The sequence below is a fragment of the Notechis scutatus genome, chromosome 3, assembly GCF_049901735.1.
Source record: "Notechis scutatus isolate UNSWTSFEM ecotype Mainland chromosome 3, rNotScu1.2, whole genome shotgun sequence".
Taxonomy (NCBI): Eukaryota; Metazoa; Chordata; class Lepidosauria; order Squamata; family Elapidae; genus Notechis; species Notechis scutatus.
The window spans coordinates 119,007,164-119,023,292 of NC_142011.1; the positions used below are offsets into that span (position 1 = coordinate 119,007,164).

At 41.2% G+C, this 16,129-nt stretch overlaps 1 protein-coding gene across 3 annotated transcripts in view; it reads left to right on the top strand.

The window, feature by feature from the left end:
- The first annotated feature begins 1,910 nt into the window (after window positions 1–1,910).
- Window positions 1,911–16,129, top strand: part of KIZ (kizuna centrosomal protein) — a 78,666-nt gene continuing 64,447 nt past the window's right edge. The window contains exon 1 of one of the 3 annotated variants that reach the window (XM_087961096.1): window positions 1,911–2,127. In XM_087961096.1, coding sequence (XP_087817222.1) covers window positions 1,943–2,127 — 185 coding nt within the window. In that variant the 5' untranslated portion in view covers window positions 1,911–1,942. The remainder of the gene's footprint in view (window positions 2,128–16,129) is intronic. The other 2 variants (XM_087961095.1, XM_026672536.2) reach the window with 2 other exon arrangements.

The window sequence follows — 16,129 nt, forward strand, 5'->3', positions numbered from 1 at the left end:
TGGTTTACTGTTGATTTACTCTTATATGCATGGTACAGTAGTACAATGACTGCTGGAATGGAGATACAGATTATACATACATACATGTACTATGTTTGACTAAAATGTTCATGAATTTTATTATTGAGGAGTCCTTGGTGCTGAGTTTTGTTGTTTACTTGGAATTTTATTATTTGTTACTAAATTTTATTTAGTCTATAATAGTTACAACATTCATAAGTTTGGTATTATTTTTATTCTCTGTTAACTGTGAAATATTTAAGATATTTCAGGCTAATTGAACAATATTCAATGCTTTTATCTTCTCTTTTAGAGGAAAAAGTATAAAATAGATAAATCAATGGATGAATGAATAAAGTAGAATTTCCTCAATGGGTTTTTTTTAATGTTCAAGATGCACTTTTTTAGTTTGATCAGAAGTGATTTTAAGAGGAAAGAGAAATGGGATGGACCATGGAAATTTAGTTAAAATTCAGGAGATAGTGATTGCTTTTTCATCTTGATAGGACTAGATTTCTTTTGCTTTGATTCTAGATTCTCATGAGTAAATATAGTAACAAACTTACCTAGTTCCTTGACTCCAACAGATTTTGAATGTAACTGTTATGTTTTGGAGGAATCAGGAAAAAAGCTGATAAACTAAAAACGATAAAAGCTTTCTCAATGCTATTATCTGTCAGACTTTTTTTTTGACATTTTTGCAACTGATTATTTTTACTTCATCTTTCTCATACTTTTAAAATTTCTTTTAACTTTTGTCAACAGGAAAAGTAAAAATAAAGATCCATGTTTATGTTGTTATATTTCAATTATACTCCAGTTTGGAGCATTATTCTACAAAGTCTACTTCCTTATATTTTCATTACTTGTTAAAATCATTGCAAAATAAATGTAAAGGATGTCCAATTTACACATTGTACTCAACATAAGACATCTTGCATCTGGTTTAGCATGCTGTGAATTCAACTGGTTTTTAAACCATGGCGAAAACCCACCCACTCTGGTATACACAATAAACCACTTTCAAACCAACCATGGATTACTGCAATTATGGACTCAGCCACTGTTGTTTTATAATAATGTGTATGCTTGCAATCTGCACAAGGACTGAATGTTCTGCTATTATTATCTTGTTCTGAGTCAAGCAGTATGATCAATTAGCAAATACAATATGAGTTCACAGAAGGATGCAATTGAAACGTAGGATTATGAGAAGAGTGGTGAAAAGGACAGTTCAGTCACAAGGAGAACAAAATGATTTGGAATCTAAATTTGTTTATTATAGCATTCCAACTAAATCCATAAAATTACCAATAATCTGAATCCTGTACTGACAATGAGAATGTGATATGGTGTGCAGGTTTTCTAAGATAAAAACAAGTTGAAATCCATCTATTTCAAGTTGTCTACAGACCTAGCTGACAAGTTCAGATTCAGTTAAAAGTTTTTAACGCTTTTTTGACATCTTTTTGACTGATACGTGATTTAGTCAAGACCTAGATGATTCTGCTACGTGACTAATAATAGTGCATACAAATTAAGTAACAACCCTTGAAGCTAAATCCCTTGAACTCATCACTTATTTACAGATAAAAAAGTACACCAATCCATGTGAGTTAAACAATCGTGCTAATCCAATTAAATGCAGTTGCTTTTGAATGTCATTGATTTTATCCAATAACATACTACCGACTAAATTTGCTACTGCTGACTTCTGAGTAACTGCCCATGGAGTAAGCTGCTACCGAAATCACACTTACCTTTATTTAACCTCTGAATTGAGCCCAGGTTTCTTTCATTAATTATATTGGCATACAAGCCGATTGCCACTTTCTTTAACGGTACTGTATCTTGATTGCTTGAGCGTACGGGGGCGAGGGGCGCGGCTTTCTCCTCGTCGATGATTGGCTTGCGAATTAGAGTCGTGAACTGGCCGTGTTGCATGTCGGGAACACATTTTTGTAGCTTAGAGACCACGGAAAATAAACAAGAGAGCGTCGGGCCTGTTTGCGGCGTTTGTACGATGACTGGAACTGTGTACGGTGCCCGAAACCCCGCTGTTGCCGGCTGCGATAAAGGCGATTACGATGAACAAATCCGACGTATTCAGGCACATCTCCGGGATAGGTGAGGTCATTGCGCGTGCGGTTTTTTTTTTGTTTTTTTTTTTTAAATCTATGCCGGAAAAAAACATGGTTAAAACTTCCGACCTAACCGTTTCTTCCTCTTTCCCGGGACTCACTTGGTATATAGTGGAGAATTGCCCGGTGGCTCTCAAGGCGGGGCTTCCTTTCCATACCGCTGAGCAACGGGGCAGGTAGAAGCTTCTATTAGGAAAGTTGTTCAAATTTAAACGGGGCCGGGGTAGAGAGAGTTAAACCGTTAAAACGAAATACCTTCTCCTGGTATTTGAAATACTTCCACGCACCAGTTCTGTCCAATATGTATTATTATTATTATTGTTATTGTTATTTATTACATATTGGACAGAACTGGTGCGTGGAAGTATTTCAAATACCAGGAGAAGGTATTTTTTATTATTATTATTATTATTATTATTATTATTATTATTATTATTATTATTAATTAAGGTGCGGTTAAATTCATGTAGATTAGGCCTGTCTGGCCATAATTGAGAGAAATGTTGCTTGCTGGTTTGAAATTTTTGTTGGATTGAACCACATTTCTGAGCTTTTGATTCAGATATTACAGTACAAATACACATACTAGAAAGACCTTCACACCCTATGACTGATCAATGGAGTCTGTCTAGCTGTCAGATGAAGTAATTTATACTTTTAAACTTAAATTATTGGCTTCTTTAAAGGTTATTAAAATAATCCTACATCTAGGTTAAAATATGCTGTGTTATTCTTATGGCACTACTGAAATTTATTTTTTGATCCTCAATGGATGTTTTAATACTAGTAGCATATTGAGAAAATGCTACCTAACAAGTTCTGGGGTGATTGTAGCATGCCTTTGTCCCTCTTCTAAAATAATTGTACAGATGAGTTTAACAATGTTCTAAAAGCTGAAGTCGCTTAATTTTTCAAAATTTACCAGAACGATATTTTTGTTGTTCATATGACAACATAGTTAATCTAATTTAACTGATCAGAAATGTTATCAAATACAGATGATATGTATTATGTATTTCCATTGTATAGGAATGCATTGTTCTATACAATAACTGCAAGCCTTTTAAACTTTGATTTATATTTCAAATATAAATATTTTAAAACAGAAATATGCCAATATTCCTTTTCCATACTTTATTATATTTACCTCTAATTTGAATTCATTGTGTACAGTATACAGAGAAGAACCAGGTTTGCAAATCCCTGCTATAAGAATGCACTATTTTACAGTATGTAACTTTTTAAGTTCAAGGTATTTTAAGCCATGTTTGGAGCTGCAGATTTGGTGGAACCAATACATGTACTTTATCCATCAAAATAATTGGTTAATGTCTGCTAGTCCACCCCCCTGCTCAAGCAGGACAATCTCTACCATTCTGGACAAATAGCTCTCCATTATTCTTAAAAACCTCCAATGATGGAGGCCTCCACAACTTCTGAAGGCAAGCCACTGATTAATTGTTCTCACTAACAGGAAATTTTTCCTTAATTCTAGATTGGGTCTCTCTTTGTTAAGCTTTCATCCATTTCTTCTTGTCTTGCCCTCGGGTGCTTTGGAGAATAGGTTGATCAACATCTCTTTGTGACAGCCCCTCAAATATTGGAAGACTGCTATCATGTCATACCTAGTCCTTCTGTTCATTAGATTAGACATTGCCAGTTCCTGCAAATGTTCATTGTATGGTTTAAACTGTAGTCCCCTAATAATCTTTGTTGCTCATCTCTGTATTCTTACTAGAATCTCAACCACTTTTTGTATTATGATGGCCAAAACTGGACACAATATTTCATGTGCGGTCTTATCAGTGGAGTATAAAGCGATACTAACACTTCATGTGATCTTGATACGGCCTAGGACTGCATTGACTTTTTTTGCAGCTGCAGCACACTGCTGCCTCCCATTAAAGTGGTTCTCCCCAGGATTCCTAGATCCCTCTTGCATTTGGTTTTTCTTGCCTATCTTGAGCCTATCTTCTAAAGTGTTGGCTATTTCTCCCAGTTTAGTGTGGTCTGCAAATTTGATGAGTTCCCCTTCTATCCCCTTATCTAAATCATTTATAAAGATGTTGATGAGAATTGGGCCTACCTTGTGGTACCCCACTTCATGCTTCCCTCCATGTACATCTAATTCCACTGAGGACTACATGTTGAGTCGAGTTAGTCAACCTGTTACAAATCCTTCTGGTGGTGATGCTGTCTATTCATATTCTTTTATCTTACCAAGAATTTTTTGTCAATATCTGGTGATGATATTTCAAATATTAGTAAGTGCGTCCAAGACAGGCACATTTAGTTAACCTTAAACATAAATAAACCTGGCAATTTAAAATGTATGCATTTTTCCAGTCTGATATTAAACATTACAGCTGGATGTTATGTTTTGGAAGTTCCTAAAAGTTGCACTGGATGAAAACTCTTTAAGATGAAAACTTAAAAGTCTGGGCAGAATGGAGGAGAAAGAAAGAGAGACAAAATAACTAATAAAGATTAGTAGTAAAGTCTAAACAGTTTTGGCTGTTGAAGATTTGTTTTCCAGGAGAACTTGGGCAAAATTTTTGAAATGGTGATGTTCAGCTTGATCTGAATACCTACTGAAGAAAGAAGAGAACCACTGTGGGACAAATCCTCCTGATACAGATGACTTTTGCGAAAGATGACAAGACAAGGGAGCTTTTGCTAGCAAATAAAAAGACAGATATCCAAGAGGGAGAATTCAACCCAGAACATAGATGTAACAGTACTTTTATTTTGCTCTTTACTCTTGCTTTTACCTGAAAGAAGATAAACTTTATTGGGAGAAATTTTAGAGAACATACTGACTTCCTTGATGACTTAAGTCTTTCTTAAATAGGTCCTAGAAGTTATCTACAGTAGATAGCATCTTAGGTATTGACTGGGAATCTAGGGCATTCCCATGAAAATATTTTCAAAGATTATTCCATTTATATAGCTACATACATTGTTGATTTTAAAAAGGAAGTGTCTTGGACTCCTTTCTGCTTAATTCTTTATTACTCTATTCTTTAATACAGTACAATTTATTGTATTGTATTAAATGGTAAATTAATTATTAAATTGAAATGAAATGAAATTGAATTTGATTTTTACTTTTTATCTTGGGACTGCTCTTAACGCTTGTATCAGACTGTTGAATGCCCATGTTTAGTTGCTTTTTGATTAAAGGAAAAATCCAGGAAAAAATAACTATCCTCCTCTATTTTTATGTGTTCAAATTGAGAATTTGTTACATGAATAGTGTTGCTATATTTGTATAGTCTGATTTCATGAGAACAGTTGCTGGTTAGTTCAGATATAAAGATTAATTGATAAATTAGATTTTAAGGAATGATAAGGTTAGAAGTTGCAGATTTCCTATTGTGAATAGATGCTAGTATCTAACAATCATATTTTAATAAAGCAGGATCCCCAGACATCAAATAGAACATTTTGAGATCTCTTTGGATTAGGTTACATCCAGACTTGACTAACTGCCAGAAGATTATAGGATTTAAACAGCTGTGAAGAAAGTACAGCTAGTCCTTGACTTACTATTATAATTGAGTTCAGAATTTGTTATGTCATGGCAGTCATACATGATTTCATGATTATTTTGAGCAGTCATTAAGCAATGCTGTGATCCGTAAGTGAATGTGGCCATTGTTAAATGAATCCATTTCAGCCAATGGCTGGTTTTTTGTGTGAAACCAGAATTAAAGACCAGTTTCTGTCAAACAAAAATATGGTTAAAATCATGGTCATGTGATTATAAAATGGTGGAAACACCCTAAATGTGGGCCAGTTGGCAAGTGCCCAAAATGTGATCACATGGCTGTAAGGAAGGCTGTTGTCAGAATTTTAAAACCAGGTTGTAAGTAGCTCTGAGGAGGTTCATTATAACTTAAAAGGTTTATAAGGAGCTCTGAGGAGGTCATAAGTCAACTACCTGCAGTTACAGCTATTAAAATAAATAGAGCAATCTAGGCTGAACCAGATAGATTATGGGATCCTAGGAAAACACAGGTTAGCAGTTTGGAGGCAGAACATTCTCCATTTACAATTTGAATTTCATCTAGTATATACATTGGCCGGCTGTATGGTATGGTGATTATAACTGATGTAGGTAACATATTTTGCTTACAGCTAACATGAAAATTTAGCTGCCCATACCAGGTTACTATATGTTTTACAATTCATTTCAGTGTAATACTTGGTAATGTAAGGCAGCAAAACGTAGGTCAGGGTTAGACATATTTGCTGTCTAAATGTAGCATCACCAGGCTTTGTGTTACTTTGTTTTATAGTCCCAACTTCCAAACATTGACATTAGGCTCTGTTTGTTAATTCTGTGTTTGGCCAAGTAGGCTTGGTTCTAGTGGTTGCCTGCTTCTGAGAATACTATTTTTGTTCAGGTAGGACTCAGATTCATCAGAACTACTGTAGTTTCAGTAATATTGTTCCTCTCCATGGCTATTGACCATAGCTTCTTTCTATAGTTTTGGAGCATCATTGTCACAAGCAAAAAATTTTGGAGGGTTTGTTCAGTTTTGGGGAGAAGATTGTGTAATGGATGATTGATGCCATCTCTTGTGAGAGGGAGCTAACAATTTACCTGAAATGTACTTCTTAGTGATCAGATAAGTGCCATTACATATTTGAATAGATGGCATCTGGGTGAGCATTGGATTTTGATTTGAATCTTGGGGATTGTATTTTAGTTGCTCAGATGGGATTGTATCTTTTTCCCCCCCAGGAGTTCTAGGTCAATTAGGCTGCAGGAATGGATTGAGAGGTGTGGTCTGCTGACTCTGATTGATGGACATTGTGGTGCCCAAGATAGAGGTTTTCTTTGTTTTGGGGATAGCCCTGATCACAGAGATACATTTTACTACATTGTGAATGTTGTTGTGTGGTTGGGAATGGAAAGTTCAACTGTTTTCTAGCACCTTTGTTTATAGGTATGCATATTATAGGTTGTCTCTGGTACCACTTTAGTCAACATGTCATGCAACTCCCATACCTTGAAGACATCACAATCTTTGGAAAGTTCTTTAATCTCTGCATATGAGGAATTTCTAGCAGTTCTGGTGCACTTTATCAAGTTGGTTGTCTATTCCAGTCAGAATCCAGGGGGCTATCTGGATCATTTCAAAAGGTTGCCTTGATTGTTTCTGATGAATTTGCGTCTCAGCCATTTTATCAAAAGGTTAAGTTGGATGCCAGGAGATGGGATTAATAGAAGCTCCACTTCCAAGTTCCATGGAGGATCAATGAATTTCATGTCCCAAAGTCATAAGTTCTCACCTAGCTAAAACATCTAATAAGCTAATATTTTCCTCATGTATATTGGAATACTGGAATCTCCTCAAAGACAGCCTCAAAAATGATATCAGTAGATTAAGATGCTGCAAACAACCTCCATCTCAGGATGAACTAAAAAGGGCTGACTAAAGATAGGACAAATACGTGGAATGGCAAAAGACTTCCTTTTTTAAAACATTCATCTGTAGGGAAAGTGGCCACCCTGTGGAAGGTCAAAAAACAGCATCAAAGAAAATTGACAAGATATATCTAATTTGAAATAAAATATCTAGAAAACAGGAAAAAACATTATGTATCCTATGTCCAGTGACATCCATAGCAATGTAGGTCTCCAAGGTCAACCTGGTCCAGACACTTGCTAAAAGGATGAAGTTAACTGGCAAGATCACATGTGCTTGTAAATTCTCTGTTTGATGTGAGACCTTTGTCAAGATCTGTGAGTTGTGGTTTGGAAGACATTAGGTGGGCACATTTATTCCACATATTTCCTTGATCCATCAGAGTATGTAGGAGGCCTAGCTTGCAGTTATAAACCTTTGTATAATGTTTGAGAGTTACTGGATGGACTTTTCATCAAAGACATCAATATCATCTATGGCACGGTGTCAAACTCGCGGCATCATGTTGCCATCATGTGACGTTTCATGACATTTTTCTCATTCATGGAACTGGGGTGGGCATGGCCTGCCATGACGCATCTGCTTCGCGAATTTGACAGGGTTGACAGGGATTATGATGTAATAAGACATCCCTATGAGGAAGGTTTGCTTCAGCCAGCTCCTCAGGGAGAAGCCCGTGTTCAGGTTTTATAGTGTATCTGAGTGCTTCAGTTCCTACTGTGACTTGAACAGCTCCTTCTCCTCTTTTATTATAACTACAGTAGTTTGTATTTTAGCCACCTTTAACTTCACATGAGATTTTTTCCCCCCCTCAGCTGCCTTTAATTTGGTCTGTGTTACATCTACTCTGGCATATTGGTTCCAACTATCACTCTTTTAGCAAACAAGTTTTTGAGCAGCAACTGCTTCTGCTCTAATTAGGTCATTAACAACAAGTGTAGTGTTACTCGAGCTTGGTGACTTTAGCCAGAGTTTCTGTCATTTGCTTGAACCTGTGGCCTTTTCTAGTTCTAGTGTTTCCCTGGGATTAAAAGTCAGTGTACTCTGTCTTTGGGTTAGTCGCTGGAGTGCTTTTGAGAGACTTGGTTTTCTGAAGTCATTCATTACCTGTGGGAACCATTGTCTGGGGTTTCTGTCCACTCTGTCCATTAAGGGGCATCTAAGTTGCCATTCAAGTCTGGTTGCAATCCTTAATAGCAGGAAGAGTTTTGAAAGGGCTGTGGTAGTTTGGCTACAGTATCAAGTTCTAGTCCTCTACGTTAAGGATCTTTTAGAAGGAATAATTTTGGCAACTTTACATTAAATTTACATTGTCTCGTTTACATTAAGAGTGTGCAGGTCCTGCTCCTAATACTGGATTCCAGTCCAGTCAACTATAGCCAATGTGGACAATGACCAAAGAAGATGGGAATCATGGCACAACAACATCTGCAAGGGCCTAATTTTTTTAACCTTACATGTAGTCCTTGATTTAGGACCATTTGATTAACAATCTGGAATTACTATGGCCTAGGAAAGAATGCCTTACAGCTAATAAGGCACTTCTGGCTATTGCAAAACATTGCACTAACACTCTTGCAGTCATGTGGCTGCAATCTGGGTGGTTGACAACCTGTTCATACTTATGACCAGTTACTAAAAGCCTGTGCCATTTGCTATCTTCTCTGCCATCTTCCCCGGGGAAGGTTGCAAGTTGTTCTTGGCTCCTGAGAGGACTCCTTCTTACTCTGGAGACTGGCTGAAAGGTCTGCCTCCTGAGGGGAGTTGAATGTCTTCGGCAAGGTGCAAAAATAACTGAAATCCTGAAGTTTTTGGCTTGCTTCCTTCACTCTGTTGAAGGAGTTCTGTGGATGGAGGAAGCTGAATTCCTTCGGCAGGCAGTTCTTTCAACCAGCCCCCAGAGACAAGAAGGAGCTGAAATATAATTGGAGAATAGAGTCAGTATTGTAAAGTCAGGGATTATGTGGGGTGCTTCAATCGGTATGACCTGGGAAGCCTGGTGCAGGCCATGCATTAATGTCTCTTCAGGGGTTGAAAATCCTGCTTGGATTTTGATATGGCGGATTTTCAGCTTAGGAATGCAGCCTCCTAGGGCCCCTCATTTGATTGCCTGATGATAACCAGGTGTGCTAGTATTACAGTCATTTTAGTGAAGACTCACGTGGGCAGTCATGGGACAGCCACTTAACTCAATGACTCAGATGCCATTCCCAGTTGGAGTTGTAAATCAGTGATTCCTGTTCTTTTACAAACATGCTATATAAAGACGATTTAATAAAACAGTAAAACACAGTAGTTATCAATTTGATAACAAAGATTTTTATGTGTGCTTGAGCCCCAGTATTGTCCTCATAGTGACTTGAGATCCATTAAGTATTACTACTTAACTCATTGCAAGTGTTCTCTCACACACATATGCTATTTCTGACATGAAAAACAACAATATTTACTTGTTATATTTATATTCACTTTTTCCTTCAGGAGCTCAGGGCAATATAAATACTGAGGGCACAAAATGAAAAATGAATTTTGGGTTATAGGTGGATTGTTTAACAACCAGAACCCACCATTTAGTTATAAAGTAATCACTAAGTGAAACTGAGACTATGGTTGTGATTTTACTTCAGCTTTCCTTTGCTTTACAGACCTGCTAAGGTCGTAAATATTACAATTGACCACAATAGTTATACAGGGGTGGGATTCAAATCTTTTAACAACCGGTTCTGTGGTTGTGGCTAAGTTGGTGGGCGTGGCTTGGTGGTCATATTATTGGCTGGGTGTGGCCAATTCAATATCACATCGAGGCATGCATCTCCTCACCTGGCCTCTCATGACTGTGGGGATGCTGCAACAGTCGTAAGTGTGAAAAATGGTCATAAGTCACTTTTTTCAGCGCCATTATAACTTTGAATGGTCACTCCACACAAGCAAAGTACTAGCAAAGGAGGGGAAAAAAACTCCAGAGAAGTTCCTGAGAACAGGAAGTCTAGTCCTGCCAAGAATGTAATAAGGGTTAATGGAGAGGCAGTTTCTGTAAGCAACACCAGAATGTTTCCTTCCTGACTTCCTTACAGGATTAGGCCAGTAGTTTCTTCTAACAACCGGTTCTCCGAACTGCTTAGAATGCTAACAACCGGTTCTAGCGAATAGGTGCGAACTAGTAGAATCCCACCCGTGTAGTTATACCTGCAAACAGTTGCTATGGAGAAGTAATTTTTCTTGCTGAAGTATTTTCATTATGCCCATTGTTGACGACATTGAGGAATTGGGTACAGAAATATCTCTAGAACGATGATCCAGCAAGTCACAAGTTGTCCAGTAATAGTTAAAAATATTACTAAGAAAACCAGTAATTGAATTATTTTTCTCTTGCTTCCCAATCATTTTTCTTCTAGTTTCTATCATAGGCTGTAAGCCAAAGTACATGAATGATCTTTTATTAATAACCTTTGTAAGTTCTCTGGGGGATTTTTTTGATTAAGAATTACCAAGAAGTAAAACAATTCCTTAAATAACTGCATGAACAATGTCTTGAAATTATTATTCCCATGTGAAAGCTGGGTGGATGACTTTGGACCAATCACTTTCTTTCAATTCAACTCACGTCATTGGATTGTTGTGAAAAAAGTAGGAGTTGGGGTATTAGGTATGTTTTATGCTTTAAGTTATGCAGATATAATAAAAATGTGGGATAAAAATTAATAATGTGAATAATTAATTTGTAAGGCATATAGAAAATAACCAACAGAAGAGTTGTCATTTACATTGCTTATTCAGATAGAATGCAGGAAATGTATATCAAACGTGAAGCGCATAAAGTCATGATTGGGAAAACAAGGTAGATCACTTAAATATTTTAATTTTCCTTACATTGAATAGTATTGTACTGTTATGTTTTTTAATAAATACCAAAATTAAAAATGTTCTTGGCAATCTTGTTTTTAAAAATGTTGGTAATTAGAGAGTTTCTATAGAAGTTGGTTTGCTGATTTAAAAAGTATTGGAAGACTGCTATCATGTCTCCCCTTAATCTTCTCTTTGTTAAGCTAAGCATGACTAGTTTATTTAGACGTTCTTTATAGAATTTAGCCTCCAAATCCCTTATTATCTTTGTTGCTCTTCCCTGCACTCTTTTTAGAGCCTCAGCTTCTCCACTGAGCTGAAGGGAGAATCCAGGCTGGGTTAGTCTCCTAGCTCTGCAGACCGAGTTGAAAACTGAGGACACACTCCCTGGTAACGGTCCCCAGTTCTTCACTTGGTCTCAGCGTATTCAGACCTCTCATTAAGGGCTCTGAATAGTTAGGATTGTAGAAAAATAATCACCCCCAGGATTAAGCTTTTTTTCGCAGAGAGGCTTAGATCAGGTTTGACAGCTAGCCGGATTGCCGATTTACCACTTTTTTTCACACCTTTTTTCCGGTTCATGGTTTTTTGCTTGTTATTTTAATTTTTGACTTTCCTTGCTGGTGGACTGGTTTTTCTGTCGAAACTGGAGTGGAGGTAACCCTAAGAGCCCATGTGGCCCGGGCTGGGGTGGGAGCCGGCATCTTATTTAACTCGCCTCCTCACGATCCACTTTCCCTTGCCCGGGACGAGCCGCAGCTGCCGCTAAGCGCTTCTGTCCCTTTTCGTTGGCAGCGGCCATTTATTTCGTTCGGGGACAATCTTGCAGTTTGTCTCCAGGATTGTCCCTTGGGGGGTGTTCTGGCCATCGGGATTAAATCCCGACCCCCACATCCAGTCCCCAGAGCAACATGGCAGCTGTGAGACGCTTAAGTCTGCCTGACAGTTGTGGTGCAGCCAGCGCCAGGCTCGCAAGCCTCTGACCTGTCAGGGCTTGCTGCAATTCAAAGAGGCAGCTGTTTTTTCATCTTTTTTTCCTCGACTCAGCTTTTGAATTGTGGAGCTGGGCTGAGCTCACCACTTTGGGTCGCACTAGCCTCCTGAAGTGGTGGACAGCTACTGTGGCTGTAGCTGACAGCTTAGGCTGAATATTTTTTATTTTATTTTATTTTTACTTCTTTCTCCCTTTCTCTACCCTTGTCAAGTGAGTTATTTTTGGCGGGCTCAAAGATGGCCGCCAAGGGAGCTGATCAAGAATTGTCAGTTCCTCAGCAGGGTAGAGAGAAGGCTGTAAAGGGATCCCCTAAACCCAGATCTGCTGGTCTGGAGGCAGCAGCTAGGATTAGAGCCAGGGCTCTAGTCCCTAAGAGATCCTCTAGGGCTGAGGGTAGACAGGCCAGGCGAAGACAAAAGGCCATAGACAAACAGTTTGACAGGGCAGTGAGAGATTCCAGGATGGCTGAATACAGAGCCACCCCTCAAACTTTGCCTCCTCAAGATGACAGGCAGCCAGACGAACTGGCAGATAGGCAGTATATGACGGCCTGGTCTCCAGGGGGCTCAAGTACCCACGATTTGCAGGGTAACCTCCAAATCAGGACTGAGACTTCCCACAATTTTTCTGAGCCGCCCCAGGGAATCTTGATGGCGCCACCTGCAGGCCGTCTCCAGTGGAGCCAGATCTGTGCCTGCAGCCACCTTTACACCTACAGCAGCTGGCTTATGACCGGAGGAGACCCAGATGCAAGAAATGCCATCCTTCATGAGAGCCTGGAACTCCCAGACAATAAGACAGGAATTGCAGGCAGAGGTCAACCAGCTGAGCCCGCTTTCTTATTTGGAACCTAGCAGAGGAGTCCTGCAGGGGCAGGGGCAGGCTTCTGCTGAACAGCCGGTCCACTTCAGAGAGCGCTTGGCCTCCCCTTCAGAAAGCAGCCAAATTTATGGCTCCGAGAGGGACTTCCTTCCAGAAAGGGATTTTTCGGATGAGGAGTCAGAGGTAGCAGGTCCCCCCTCCTTTAAGGGTCTTTTCCAGCTGGCTCTTTTCAAGACTGCTGGTTAAGGCCAAGAACACGGCTCATCTCAAAAAGGACACGGTCACTCAGGACCTTCCCACTGAGGGAAAGGATCAGGAGGATTTCCTGTTCACTGAGAAAGCATCTGTTGTGGACGCTGTACCTGTGCCCCAGATGTTTCTGAACCTGATCAAAAAGCAGTGGGAGTCCCGTGGGATGTACACTCGCCCCAGTGGGTCTGAGTCTACCTTATTTAATGTGGACAAGGACCTTTTGGACATTATGGAAGTGCCAAAGGTAGATGGCCCAGTGGTAGCCCTAGCTTCCTCATCTGTCATCCCACCTGATGCGGAGGATGTTCTACGGGCCTCTTCCATAACAGCACGCAGGCTTCTCTGGCTAAGAAATTGGCAGATGGACATCAGAACCAAATGGAAGCTGGCGTCGGCTCCATTTAAGGGAGAGAGGCTTTTTGGGGAAGCCCTGGATCCCTTTTTGACAGAAACCAGGGACAAGCGAAAGATCCTGCCCTCCCAGGGAAGGCGCTTTGATTACAGGTCTCATCCCTACTACAGAAAACCCTCCTTTAAACAGGGGGAAGCTGGGGCAGGCTTTTCCCATCAAAGTAGGCCCTTTTTCCAGAGATCCTCCTTTCAGGCCGATAGACAGGCCTTTGCCGCCAGAGGGCGTCAGAGGCAAGAGGGCAGAAGGTCCTTTAGGGGTTCCAACAGACCCTTCAGGTGCAACAAGTGATGCCCGAGCCTCATCCCCCATAGGGGGCCATCCGGGACTGTTCTGGCAGAGGTGGGAACAGACCACAACGGACATTTGGATCCTGTCAACCTTACGGTTGGGTCTCTCTCTAGTGTTTCTCTTCTTCCCGCCAAGAGCCTTTGTGTGCTGTCCCGTCTCCAGGGACCCCTCAAAGAGGGATCTCATGGAATCAGCAATCCACCATCTGCTGGACATTTGTGCCATCCAGCCGGTTCCAGTGGACCAGGAGAGACAGAGGTTCTATTCAATGTTGTTTGTGATTCCAAGGGCCTTGGGGGGTGGGTGGGAGGTGGCGAGCAATCTTCAACCTGAAAGGGCTCAACAGACATCTAATCTACCGAAGGTTCAAGATGCACTCCCTCCACTCCATTCTAGAGGGACTGCGGGAGGGAGATTTTTTGGCCTCGGTAGACTTGATGGAGGCCCACCTCCATGTGCCCATACACCCCAACCACCGTCAGTTCCTGAGGTTTTGCTATTGCGGCCGCCATTTTCAATACAGGGCTCTTCCGTTCAGCCTGTCATCAGCCCCTTGGACTTTTACCAAGCTCTTGGCAGCGGTAGCGGCACACCTCAGAACCTTATCCATAAGGATCCAATGCTATTTGGACGACATCCTGATACATCCTCTTCCAGACCCCAGGCGGAGGAGGATCTGATGTCGACAATTAGGATTCTTCGAGAGCATGGGTTCTTGATAAACCTGGACAAATGCCACCTAGTACCATCGACTCGGATCTTGCATTTGGGGGCCATTATAGACACCTTGGCCTGACAGGTTTTTCTCTCACAGGAGCATCGAGACAGTATCAGGGAAGTCATGTCGCTGATCCTGTCTTCCAGAGAGGCACCTATCATCTTGCTGTCTCAACTTCTTGGCAAGATGATATCATGCATAGGGATTATCCCATGGGCCCGCTTCCACACCTGAACCCTTCAGTGGTTCCTGCTCCCTTCCAGAGGGAGAGCATGGGTGACTCCCCAAGGAGGGTTCGCGTCCCCTTACCAGTTTTTCGTTCCCTCCATTGGTGGCAGTCCCGAGCCATGGATCAGGGATGCTTGTACAGGGATCCCCAGAGGATTACCATCACCACCGATGCCAGCCTCTATGGTTGGGGGGCCCACTTGGGAGCCCAGGTCACCCAGGGGAGGTGGTCACGAGAGGAGCTCACCCACAACATAAATTGGCTAGAGCTCAGGGCTGCCCGCTTAACGCTCAAGGATCTAAGGCAAGAGGTGGTGGGGAGACATGTGCTTCTCCTCATGGACAATGTGGCTACCAAGGCCCACATAAACCGGCAGGGTGGTACACGCTCCAGATCTCTAATGCAGGAAGCAACTCAGTTGTGCAGGTGGGCAGAGAGGAACCTGTTGTGCCTACGAGCAGAACATATCTCGGGAGTATCCAACATGCAGGGAGACTGGTTGAGCAGGGCCACAGTTGACCAGTCAGAATGGCAACTGCATCCCAGTCTATTCCAGGAGATGACGCAATGCTTCGGCCGCCCAATTCTGGATCTCTTTGCATCACCAGAGAACACGCACCTCCCGAGGTTCTTTGCTCGATTCCCTGCCCGAGGAGCAGAAGGGGTCAACACTCTCTGGTGCAGGTGGCCCCAGGGACTATTGTATGCCTTCTCCTCCCTTCCCCTGATTCCAGAGGCAATCAGGAAAGTACTGATAGAAAGAGCGGAAGTTCTGTTGGTAGCCCCTTGCTGGCCCAGGCGTCCTTGATGGGCCTGTCAGTCGCCAGACCCTGGAGAATTCCCCTGCACAAGATCTCCCTCAGACAGGGCCCGATCGAGCACCCAGATCCAGCCTGGTTTTGGTTGACCGTCTGGTGCTTGAGCGGGGGATCCTGAAACGTGAGAAGTTTTCCACAAAGGTCATTCAGACCATCCAGGCGGCCAGAAGACCT